General features: G+C 39.8%; 1 protein-coding gene across 9 annotated transcripts in view; it reads left to right on the plus strand.

Annotated features, from left to right (window-relative positions):
* Nucleotides 1-10,611, plus strand: part of LOC146318044 (rho GTPase-activating protein 12-like) — a 68,034-nt gene extending 57,423 nt beyond the window's left edge. For 4 of the 9 annotated variants that reach the window (XM_084731630.1, XM_084731634.1, XM_084731638.1 and 1 more), the window contains 13 exons: nucleotides 120-182; nucleotides 686-760; nucleotides 1,517-1,578; nucleotides 2,849-2,930; nucleotides 4,125-4,226; nucleotides 4,529-4,627; nucleotides 5,468-5,570; nucleotides 5,924-6,043; nucleotides 6,327-6,425; nucleotides 6,671-6,748; nucleotides 7,699-7,833; nucleotides 8,394-8,499; nucleotides 9,540-10,611. In XM_084731630.1, the coding sequence (XP_084587756.1) occupies nucleotides 120-182; nucleotides 686-760; nucleotides 1,517-1,578; nucleotides 2,849-2,930; nucleotides 4,125-4,226; nucleotides 4,529-4,627; nucleotides 5,468-5,570; nucleotides 5,924-6,043; nucleotides 6,327-6,425; nucleotides 6,671-6,748; nucleotides 7,699-7,833; nucleotides 8,394-8,499; nucleotides 9,540-9,714 (1,299 nt within the window). In that variant the 3' untranslated portion in view covers nucleotides 9,715-10,611. The remainder of the gene's footprint in view (nucleotides 1-119; nucleotides 183-685; nucleotides 761-1,516; nucleotides 1,579-2,848; nucleotides 2,931-4,124; nucleotides 4,227-4,528; nucleotides 4,628-5,467; nucleotides 5,571-5,923; nucleotides 6,044-6,326; nucleotides 6,426-6,670; nucleotides 6,749-7,698; nucleotides 7,834-8,393; nucleotides 8,500-9,539) is intronic. The other 5 variants (XM_084731633.1, XM_084731635.1, XM_084731636.1 and 2 more) reach the window with 3 other exon arrangements.
* The last annotated feature ends 1,856 nt before the right edge of the window (nucleotides 10,612-12,467 follow it).

A 12,467-nucleotide genomic window follows, 5' to 3' on the forward strand; every position in this document is an offset into this window, starting at 1 on the left:
CCTTTGTGTGTGTTTAAAAAGCCTACTTTACAGACTGAGAGTTTTCCAGATGGATGTGTTCACTAGTAACATGTGTTACATGAATCCAGAGTTTCAGTTGCTTAGTTGTTGCTTTGCAGCGGCTGTTCAAAACCAGGCGTTTCCGCGCAGGCTCTGCCCGCCTACACCCGTACAAACACCAAGTCAGTAGCCGCTCAGACCAACCAATCAGTGCCTTGTCCCTAAATCCGAGCACAGAAATCAGCTTGCATGGGGAAAAAAAATTACACAAAAGGAGTAATAATTACACCCCCATCTTCACTTGATTCCCTAAGTTGATTGAGCCTGTTCATTTTAATCATTCCACCGAAAAACTAAAGGTTTAATCTTGGACTTTAATGGTTTGGTCACAATGATACGTCAGTGATTTGTCAACAGAAATGCTGAAGATGAAGTAGTCTGTAGTAGCAGCATGAGCATTGTGGTAAATATCTGCCTCCGCCTCTAATTAATAATCCATTTGTGCCTTCTGGACGTCACACAGGTACTCGACGGACTTTGCAGCTTTATAATCTCATTGATAATTGCCATCACACTCTCTCATCTGTCTGTGTCTTCTTAACCCCTCATTATCTCTTCTCATTAACCCTTTTGTTGTTAGTCGATGTGACAGTTTGTGTTTTTTTCATCCCTTTCTCCTCACTAGGACGCTCCTCTGGGCCCAAAGCCCCCTTCTCCTGACTCTGACTCCTGCCCTTCGTCTCCCAAGCCCCCCACCTCTGTTAGTACTCACCCCTCATCACCTCACCTCCTCACCCACTAGACTCTGTCCTGCAGGGGTTTAACTTGGTCCTTTGTTGTGGGCAGTGACACATGTTGTAACTTATTGCAGGGTTTCTACACAGGTGTAGAAAATGTAGAGATAATTGGAGAGAAGGATTGAGTCAAAGTATATCTCACATATTCTGATATATATTGTACACATACAGCAATACAGTTGCTATAGAAGAGTAAATTCAAACTTAAGCCTGTGTAGAATCCCTGTTAACAAGCAGTTCTGATGGGTAACATTGCCGAGGAGTTGCTTGGATGTATAATAATCCTACAGGAGCCTTTTTGCCAGGTTTTGTTCCTGGGTGTGTTAATCATCTGTGTTTCCTCAAAAATTTCTGTGTGTGTCAAAGTCTGAAACTAAAATATCTCTGGCTAAAAGCTGCACAAATAGTCTTGCCAAGAATCAATAGATTTACATTTGTAATTTATTTTATTCTGATGTCCATTTCTTGTCTGTATTCACTTTCCTGAGTGGGAATAATGATAGTAATCTGTTTTTCCTCCAAGCTGTAAGCTGTGGTTGCTCTGGTGGTGGGGTACTTTGTGGTGTCTGTTGTGGTGTTTTACAAAGGAGTGACTCAGCAGCTTCCTCTCCTTTTTCTCCTTACTGTGGTTGGCAATCGTAGTTGAAATGATTAGTGTGCATGTGTGTGTCTGTAACCTGCTTTTTTAAAGTGTGTCTTCATGCTTGTTTTCTCTTCAGCCATCTGAGAAGTGTGGCGTTCTGAATGTGACAAAGATCACTGAACACGGCAAGAAAGTACGGTGAGTAGCGCTCAGTCTTTGGCTGAAACTAGGCCAGTACTGACATTATACAGTATTATTGAGCTAGTAGATTTTGACCTCTAGTAGTGTTTTTATGAGTGGATTGGTGTTTGTGTCTTTTGCACACACACAAAGACTCACATGTACACACATGATCAATGCAGTACAATCCTGCTGATAGTTTTACACTATTCCACAAACTATCTCTGCGCAATAAAGGCAAATAAGCCCCCAAAAATATATTTAAAAAAAGAAATGAAGCAATATATTAACAAAGGCAAGAAAGAAGAATACATTTTGGCAAGGAACAATGGAGGTAAACCTTTTTTAGATGACTTAAAGTTTCTTGAATCTCAAATTTTCAGTAATACAAAACCACATCAGAGGAAACCCAGCAACACAATTCGTAATCCGCACCAGACGGAAGAAAGAAAAATGCTAATGAGATAATATGGGAAAAGACTTATTAATACCAAAAGCTAAAGACAGCTGTACACTTACAAATTTGTATTGTATTGTTTGTACTGTGCTGTTTTTTCACCATCTACCTGCCCCGTGGCAGCAGACGTAAATTACCTATATAGCTACCTCTGGTGTGTGTGTTGTGCATGGCCCCTGGTAAATACACTAATAAACTAAGAAATAAGCTAAACTAAAACAAAATAAACAATAAATTAAGATAAATGAACATAACAGTATTAGTATGACATGATAAGTAAACATGTCAGTTATTAGATTTCCTGTAAAGATGATCATATAAATAATGTCCACATAACAGTGTCCATGTAATGTTTCCTTCTGCTCCACCAGTGTCACATCTGAGTTCCTGCATTCTTGACAGTCTCAACAAGAGCTGTATTCAATACAGAGGATGTTTCTCTCTATTTTTACAAATGGGCATGACAACATATTGTAACACAATATGTGTGTTTTATGAGCCCAGCACTTAACAAAATCACTCAACCTATGACTCAGAAAGGTGTTCACTGGATCCCCTGTGGTGAGTGAAACCGCAGAAACATTCCTCATATATTATTGTATTTTTCTACCTCATTTATTAGGCTGTAAGGTATCCTCTCAAAAGCTGCCACCAATTCTGAGATCCATTCCTGGGATAATGGGCCAACTACACATTTTCCCTTTCTCATGAACTGCTTATCAATCATAACAGAAAAAGTAAACATTTTTTTAAGGACAAAAGTCCACAGGGCAACTTAGATTTTATACTTGATTTTCAGTGCTTACAGTGTTTATGAACTCTCTGTTGCAGGAAGAACTGGACTTCCTCCTGGACTGTGCTCCAAGGATCCACGTTGCTGTTTGCCAAAGGCCAAGGAGGCGGGACCAGCTGGGTGAGTGACGGGGATCTTTTCCTGGGGAAAAAAAAAGAGAGAGAGATTGTTCCATATCAACACAGCAAGATCCTGTCTAGACTGCCATAAATAGGAACAATCTTTAAAGTTCATTTTTAGAGGGTGTGCTGCTCTGTCACATTAATGGACCTCCAGTGTTGAGTGTATTTTCAGTGGTTTATCAGGTCACTGATGGGAGTTGGGGTTGAATTTTCTCTCTTCTACATGTTTCCTTCTCTATCTCTTTATCTCTGGCTTCGTCCCCCCTCCCATCTTCCTTGTCGTCACCCCCCTCCATCCTTCCATGCAGCCATACTACCACAGTGGCTCCTTCCCTGAATTCCTCCTGTCACTGTTGAGTAACTGGAGGCCGTCTGCTAAGAAACGTCCTGCTGTGTCCTATGGCTGCTCTGAGCTCGACAGAGCCTCTTCTGTATGTGCTTCCTCCTTCCTTTTGTGTGCTTCTCTCTCCTCCTCTGCATGCCACCTCCCTCCTGTCTGTCCTGCTCTGACCCCAACCCCTCTGTGTGTTGTCTGTTACTGTTATGGGTCAGGAATCAGGGACAATATCACCGTGTCATTATTTGAGAAAACGCTTCACTCTGTGGCTTGACTGGACTTTAAATGGATATATTGAATGTAAATTATAGGCAATTCGCTGATGTTTTTGCCTCAAAAGGTTCATGAAATGGTGATTTTGTAAAGGTCAGGCTTTCATTAGATGGATAAATGGGGTGGAGGTCTGTAGGGGTGTAGTAGGGTGCTGTCATGTTTTCTGAGAGCATGGCACACAGGCAGGATTACTGTCAGTTTTTATTTGAGTGTTTGTAGGCTGATAGAGCAGAACTCAAGACTCCTTTGCTTATAAGAAACTTGAAGGGTAACTTTGGTATTTTTAAACATGGACCTTGTTTTCCCATGTTCACGTGTCTGCTGCAGCTGGGGAAAAGTGCTTGTTTTTGCCACAGTGATTGTTACTGTAAGTGTTTGACAACATTATTGTTTGCAGCGCTATTTTTGGTTATTGATCAGAAAGGTAAATCCTAAAATGTAACTTTCATCTGCCCATGTCCTATATTTTTAAAGCAGCCCATTTTTTCTCTTTGTTGCATGGTTGAGCACTGAAGATGTCTATGAACGTGCTGTATTTGTGTTAATCTGCCCTCCTTTGATTTGTTTCTCCTCTCCATCCAGTTTGGAGGCGGTCAGTCCAAACCAGAGTTCACTGTGGATCTGAGGGGCGGCTCAGTGGAATGGGCTTCCAAGGACAAGTCCAGCAAGAAACACGTTATAGAGGTGAGAAAGAGTTCAAAATGAGGTTATTGGTCTTTCCTTCATCTTTTGAATCTGCATGTGTGTTTTGTCAAATGAAAGAAAGCACTCAAAAGTCATAGTGGTTCACCTGTGCACTGTCCACGATTTCAGCAGTTTATTTCACACTAAACACTAAATATTAAAGATGTCTCTGCCTTCAAAAACAAACTTGCCAAATACTGGCAATAAATGTACTTTATGAGCTAACAGACTGACAGAGAACACATGAGAAGACAAACATGATGATTGGTATTGATAACTTTGTGTCTTTCTCCTGGTTGCAGCTGAAGACTCGGCAGGGAACAGAGCTGCTGATCCAGTCTGAAAATGACGCGGTTGTTAACGAATGGTACCGTGCCCTGCAGGACACCATCAGCACCCATGTAAGGATGAACTTTTCACCCAGTCCCAAAATGTCTGCCCAGTCAGAGCCTAGAACCCAGCCAGTTGTCATACAAAATGTACCTTCTCAAGTAAATAAAAAGTAGCCAGATTGTTGAAAAACTTCCCAATCAACACTGGCCTCTGTTTCAAACAGGTATAAAGATTAGTTTAGAAATTCAAATGTCCACAAGAGGGATTCAAGGATTTTAAGTTAGATGCACTTAAATTCAGCTGAGGTAAACTTAGAAGATAAAGAGCTAAATACAATTATTTCTGCTAATATTTGGTGTTTGCAGCATAACGAAGAGGGAATTTTGGATGTTGAATCAGTGGTCAAATATCATAAAACACTAATAATCAAAAAAAAAAAAGAAAAGTTAATGATGTTTTTTATTTTACATTTTGAGAATAACGTTTTAATATTGGCAATAACGGTCAAAATGTTGAGAATATATATTTTTAATTATATAAAATTTTATAGTTTATTCTCAACATTTTGAGTTTATTTTTGAAATACAAAATAAAAAAGAAAATCTTCCACCTCTCATATATTATTTTTCCTTATACCTGGCCCTAATACTCTCTCATGCAGAAATACAGTAATACAATTTGAAAAATTGTATAGAACTGATAATTGATTTAATGTGAAAAATAACCCTGGAATTTAAAATGTCATTTGTTTTAAGTTTACTCAGGTGAATCAGTTTGGCTTAACTTGTAGTCCAAAGATCAAGTTTGTTGGTTTCCTGTCCTGAGAGTCTAAAGGGGCAGGAGGCAGAGGTTTTTATAACCAGTATCTTTAACTTCCACATGTGTTTATTTGTGTTTGTGTGTCTTAGGCCTGGGAGTCTGATGAGGCCATTGAGGAGGACATGCCGGAGTCACCTGGTGCAGAAAAACATGACAAGGAGAAAGAACACAGAGACTCAAAGAAAGGCAGGGGTCTGTGTGGTGTTTAATGGTGTAAAAACACATAGCATGTTAGTGGTATTTGAAAATTCATGTACGACATTAAAATTTTGGTTAAAACTTATCAAAAGTCAAATATTTACGGGTTAAAAGAATTGGAAAATGGCAAATATGACAGCAGGAAACAGGGTACACACATTACATAGGACTGAAAATGAAAGTACAAAGTTTCTGTCTGGCTCAGTTCCTCACGTGTCACACTTTGCCTATAAAACCATTGTTTATCACTGTCATTCCTTCAAAACATCGAGTGGCCGTCATGGCGATCAGTGTGTTGAGACGAGTGGTGGACAACACTGTCCTGTCCCATCTCTCCTCCTCTGCAGCCATGAAGACGTCCGCCAGCATGGACGGCTCCGACAACAAGAAGACCAGACACAAGCTGAAGAAGTTCCTAACCCGCCGCCCGACACTGCAGGCCGTCAGAGACAAAGGATACATCAAAGGTACCACAGAGAGTTCCATTTAGAGACTTTTTTTTTAATATTTGTGTACATTGTGAAAAAGATCTTGCAATGTTATGGATTTCAAAAAGGTATCACAGGCAGTATAGTTAACATAAATCCATTTTCTCTTGAAGTTGTCAGCCAACAAGACATCAGTGAGCCCACAGACAGGAAACATTCCCTTCTTTTATATGTAATAGACAGTAATAAAGCACAGGGAGGTTTTCCAGGCCCATGGACTTTGAATTCTTTTGCAACTGCTTTTTTTTTCCTGTGTCTTCAGATCAGGTGTTCGGCTGCAGTCTGTCCAGTTTGTGTCACAGGGAGAACAGCACAGTGCCGAGCTTTGTCAAGATGTGCATCGACCATGTGGAGAACAGTGGTGGGTTCAGATGTTTGTCACTTTACCAGACCTGAGTCAGAAGGAAATGATTCTAGTTTTTTTTTTGTGGTAGTAGAAGAGGTGTGGGGTTTACAGCCTCGTGATAACACGGGTAGTATCAGGCAGGGTGTGGTGGTACTTCTTGTTTTGGCTGATTTAACTCTTCTAGTGCCAAAAACGAACAACAGGTATAATTTGTAGATGTTATTAAATTGTCAGTGGTTTCCTCCCCATATCCCCCGCAGGTCTGTGTATAGACGGGCTGTACAGAGTTAGTGGGAACCTGGCTGTCATCCAGAAACTACGCTTTGCTGTCAATCATGGTAAGTTACTCCTGACTTGAACAGCTTCTATTCATGATTTGGGAGAAAGCAATGCAGAGAATAATGTGAAAACAGTGAGCACTGTGTACTTCGAAAGTGTTAAAATGTCTTAAATTCACATTTACTGCCTTAAGAAGTATTATATAGTCTTAAATTCTGTCAGAGAAGGTATTAAATATTTATTTATTTAATGCTGTAAGCACTGTCTAAAGTTAACTCCAAGTTCAAAATGATTACCAATATTTATCTGCGGGAAAATTGACTGAGCACTAAGCTCTTTTACAGCAACGCCCCGAGCTCACATTCATAAAATAATACACAATGATGAAAAAGTCAGATAAAACAAATACCTAGCAGAAATATTTGGCAAGAATAGCATACAGCAATAAAAACAGTAAAATGATGAAAAAGAAATAAATAAATAACAAGTGTAACAATAAAAACAATAAAATGTAGGAAAATTCAATTTAAAATAATAAATAGCAACAGTGTTTAACATCAGCTGAGGCCGGAGCACTGTACAACAACCGTATAATCTAAAAGACACTTGAAATGATCTCTTGACACATACCTGTCCAATTTCAATACCTTTACCAAGGTCATTATTGATCTGAGGAGTTTCGAGGGTATGAATTCCTGTGTGAAGTAAGGTAGAAGGGTAGCTTGCCTAGCAATGCCTTATAAACAGGAAGGATGTCTGCACATTTGATCTTTGGCAAAATCAACAAGGGCTGAATTTGAATTCCTCTGTTATTCTGTTACAGTATTCTGTGGGTTTACTTTCTCCATAATTGTAATCCTTTCTCCAGTGCGTCTGTTTAGCCATTAATCTCCAGTCTCATTCATGTCATTGCACCCATTTCGACTTGTATTTGTTGCAGTTTCTTCTGGTCACGTAAAGCTGTTAGAAGTGTGTGTTGACTGACTGAAGGGTTTGTGTGTGTGTCCAGATGAGAAGGTGAACCTGGCAGATGGGAAGTGGGAGGACATCCATGTGACCACGGGAGCTTTAAAGATGTACTTCAGGGAGCTGCCGGAGCCTCTCTTCACCTACGCTCTCTTCCATGACTTTGTCAGCGCCATCAGTACGTGTTACAAACAGCTGTACCACAGATCTCACACATGCATTAACTCGCAGACTGGACTGGATGTACTGTCACTGTATTATCACTGAGAATGTTTTCAACCTCTTTACTTCAGAAGTACGATAACTGCAAAAACCTCAAACTATCATTTTAGCAAAATTCTCAGCTCAGTAAGCCTTTTTTTTTCTCAGGAACTGCTTATGGAGATTTTTTTTAATTTATTTTGTAATTAATTAAAGAATTTAAATTGAATTGGGGAGAAGTTAAATGGTGTGAAGATTTGATTTGATTTGAATTTTGGTTCTATTTTATTATGCAGATGGAAAGTAAAATTAAATTACTGTTTGAATACTTGCATGGACTACTGAGGACCCCAAACCCCGCTTAGAAAACCGCTTATTTAGTGATTAAGAACCAAAAACTTAGCCCAGACAAACAATTCATGAGTGAAACAGTATAAGATGGCTGTTGCATTGGAAAGAGACTAAATGTAAGTAACTCTGTGATGTGTCAGATTGTTCTTTCAGACTTTGATATGTGTTGTGTTTTCTGTTCTGCAGAGATTCCAGACTACAAGCATCGAGTTCAGTCCATCAAAGACCTGGTCAGACAGCTGCCGAAGCCCAACCACGACACCATGCAGGCTCTCTTCAAACACCTCAGGAAGTAAGTAAAACACTGCATTATACTGATTTCTTTTTCTCTCCAGAACAAAGATCAAACCAGCACAATTCTAAAAAATGCAAATCACACATCTGAACCACAGAATGTTTTTGTACTGTTATACTGGGCAGCTGTTGCTCAGGAGGCAGAGCAGGTCATCCACTCGTCACAAGCCCGGTGGTTACCCAGTCTGCATGTCGAAGTGTCTTTTGTCAAGATACTGAACCCCAAATTAATGTGTGTGTGTGAATGGGTGAGCATAAAATCATTGTGGGGTACTTCGGATAGAAAGTGCTGTATCACTCCTGGTGAGCAGGTCGGCACCCTGCATGACTGTGTGTGTGCACTGGTGAATGCAGAGTTGTGTTGTAAAGTGTTTTGAGTGATCTGTATATGAGCTGAAAACATGCAGTCCATGTTTTCTGATGACAGAATGATTAATTAATAAATCATTTGACCACTACATAGATTTAAGTGTTTGGAAAAGTCAGTAATCTGGTTAGAATGGCAACATTTTTAGGCCATGCACCCCCTGGTACACCACACAAAATAGCAACGTAGTGTGTTCTGTAGGTGTTGCCATGGTAAAGACAATGCGTTCAGATGCTATTACAGATCTGAATTAAATTGCAATTAAGTTTCACTTGATCTGCCGTGAAAAGAACAAAGAGAACGACATGCGTATGCTCAGAAATAGATTCAGTAGAGGCTCTCCCACTGATTGAAGACAGTAAGAGAGACGTTACACCACTACATCACTATTACATTTGTCCCCTCGAGGCGGCTGGTGCACCCAGAGGAGTGCACACAGCCCACTTTGGGAAGCCCTGGTTTAGATAATACTGTTCATCTTTGTATTACTCTGTCACTTTGCACTAGTGTCCAAGTGCAAGTGTATGTGTCATCAGATATTTTCATTACAAATCTGATTCTCCAAATAAAACAACATGATGGGGCAGGTTGACATTTCTTTGAGAAATAATGTCTGACTAACTCTACTATAAGAGCCATCAGGTTTTAATATTTGACACTTGTTCTTCCAGGGTGATCGACCACGGTGAGGAAAACCGTATGACCACCCAGAGCGTGGCCATCGTGTTCGGCCCCACACTGCTGCGGCCTGAAACGGAAACCTGGAACATGGCGGTCCACATGGTCTACCAGAACCAGATAGTGGAGCTAATACTGCTGGAGTACGAGAACATTTTCGGAAGGTAGAAAGAGACGCCAGAGGATGAGCCTCTTTGTCTTTTTTTTTTCTCCTCTCCCAACGCAGAGCTCTTCCTAACCCAGCATGGCCCTGCCAAAAAACAGCCCCGCCTGGCCTTGGCACTGCTCGATCCAGCCCGGCCCGTGGGCAGCTTCTCTTCATCTCAAACCAACGTGTGTTCACTGGCTTCTCCAATCTCGTAACCTCCTGGACCAAAGCCACACAAATATGACATGAACCAAAACATAGGTGTAACAAACTAACGACCAAAAAGTTTTAGACTCTTTGCACTTTTCAGTATCTCATTCTCTCCTGCAGCTGCGTTTGTGCCACTTTACTGCAAATATGACGTCCCGACACTGGATTCCTAAAACTAATACAAGGGCCAGCCAAGCCTCTAATAACTATTGCACAGACTGACTGAGACCGAAGGAGCCTCAGGAGCCTCGATTACAGACTGAGGAGGCATCAGTATTGGAGGTTGGAGGTGGAGATGTACCCTGTATGTACTGTACTGTATATCTTATGACCTGTATAGACCACACTGGGGAACTGACAGAAGAAATCAAACTGCTGTGCTTAGCTTTAGATACTTAGACACTAAGAGAAGAAACAGAACAAGGAGAAGAAGGGATGATACAGAGGTCTTATATTTAGTTAAAGGGATAGTTCACAATATTTGAAGCGGGATTGTATGAAGTACTTACTGATAGTCAGTGTATTTCTGACAGTAGATGCTGGATGGCGTGCCCCCGGTATGGAGAAGCAGCAGGAGTACCAGCACTGAAGCTAAGCAATGTAATGATGTGGACAGAGTCAGCAGCAAAATGTGTTATGAGTATTTTCACTGCTTTAGCTGCTGCTCTACTGCTGCCTCGATCCGTTAGTGTGTTTGTGTCACTGAATAAAACTCGTGTTGTGAGGTCAAGTTAGCGATTATGCCAATGGAGTCTGGTGGATTTGGAGTGAGCGATATTTGGCTTTTTTCATCAGAAAACTCTGTTTGTCAGCAACGTACACCGGTGCTCCTGCTGCTTCTCTAAACTGGGAGTGTATTGACCACCATCTATTGTAGGTAATACACCGACTATCGAAAAATACCCTGTACAACCCCACTTCAAATACCAAACTATCCCTTTAAAAAACATGTTCTGTCCTTTCTGCTCTCTCTTACTTTTCTTGTTATTTTAAATATTTGTTCCCCTTCTACCTCTCTCCATCTGAATCTGTTTCTGCTTCTTTGTTTTCTTTGCTGAAATCCTGAAATACTGGACCATGGTCCTCTGAACACATACAGTTAGAGGTCATCAATCTGCACGCTACTTTCTCCATTGGGCTTTAAGAACAAATCGTCTCGCAGCAGTCAGAATCTAAACGGTACTCAGCTGTGTCTTTCCTCGACTCACGGACATGAAATGTTCAGGCTTATTGAACATGACTCCATTGATAAATCTGTACAGTGTTTATGTGTGTGCATGTGGATGTGGGGGGTGGATGGATGAATGGATTTAATGACAATATATTGTACAAATAGTAAATACGATTAGTTATTGTATGCCTGGAGTGTTAAAATATGATACGAGGGAGAAATCACTATTTTGTGATCATTGTGTGACCAACAGATGTGAGGAATAAAGTTATGAACTGGAAATGTGGAGTTTACCTGCTTGTCAGGTAAATGGTTGATTGTGAATGTAACTTCAGAGAGAAACTGTCAGCTTTATCAAACTGGAATAAAGACCTCTAATAAGAGATATTCCAAAGGAGATGCTCTTCGTGTTGTTTTTATACTCATTCATACATTCAGTGTCCACTCGTGCTACAGTAGTTCAGTGTACAAGAATCAAAGAAAAAGCTGAAAAGTTAGATCTGATATAAAGAGAAGTTATTCAAGTAAATTCACCTAATGAGCTTGAAAAATATGAGAAAAATTAACAATCTGAGACACAAGGCCAAATTTTAAATCAAAGTTACATTTCTTTTTTACTTACATGTACTGTTAAACAAAAAATAAACAAGATTCAATTTACGAGACAAAACCTGAATGTTCTCTGAGATCATAAAGTTTCAATTTTACAGGAAAAGATTTTTGAAAAATATTTTTTGGTCATGAAATCACATTGCTTCACCTTACAAGGTTGGACCAACCTCATCACACCACAGACACCACCACTTGCCATGTATTATTTTTGCACTAACTTAATCAATTTATTCCCTGAAAGTGGATAAGAATATTTGATTTTTTTTTTTTATTTGTTAAATTGTGACTTGAAACGCAGTGAATTTATTTAGCAATTCTAGACTTTATAATCTCAGAGAATTTTCAGTTTTTTTCTCTTTGATCTTGGAAATTCTGAGTTAAAAAATACAGAGGATTTTATTAAAATTTAAGCTATTTGTCTTGTGATCATTTTATATTAGCTCATCCATGTCCTTTAGGATGCCAAGTCTACTTGCAGAAGTGACACGTTTTGAAACATGAAATTTTGTTGCGTTCTCATTTCACTTTTTTCACCTTAGTGTAGAATTCTATCACAAAACATAATTTTGGTTGTTTATAGCACAATCGCATCTCATGTAAAATGATGAAGAGGTGAGATAGGGCCCAATCATTTTGAGCCGAAATAATTATGTCATGTACCACAGCTGTAAGGTGCTGCAAAGCTTGAAAAGTACTTGATTTTGACCATGGAAAAGGTGTGTACTAGTATGTTAAGTTTAAATTTGACTTAATATCTCATATGCCTTCCCGTGCCGTCAC

The sequence above is a fragment of the Lutjanus erythropterus genome, chromosome 12, assembly GCF_056507025.1.
Source record: "Lutjanus erythropterus isolate fLutEry1 chromosome 12, fLutEry1.hap2, whole genome shotgun sequence".
Classification (NCBI taxonomy): Eukaryota; Metazoa; Chordata; class Actinopteri; order Lutjaniformes; family Lutjanidae; genus Lutjanus; species Lutjanus erythropterus.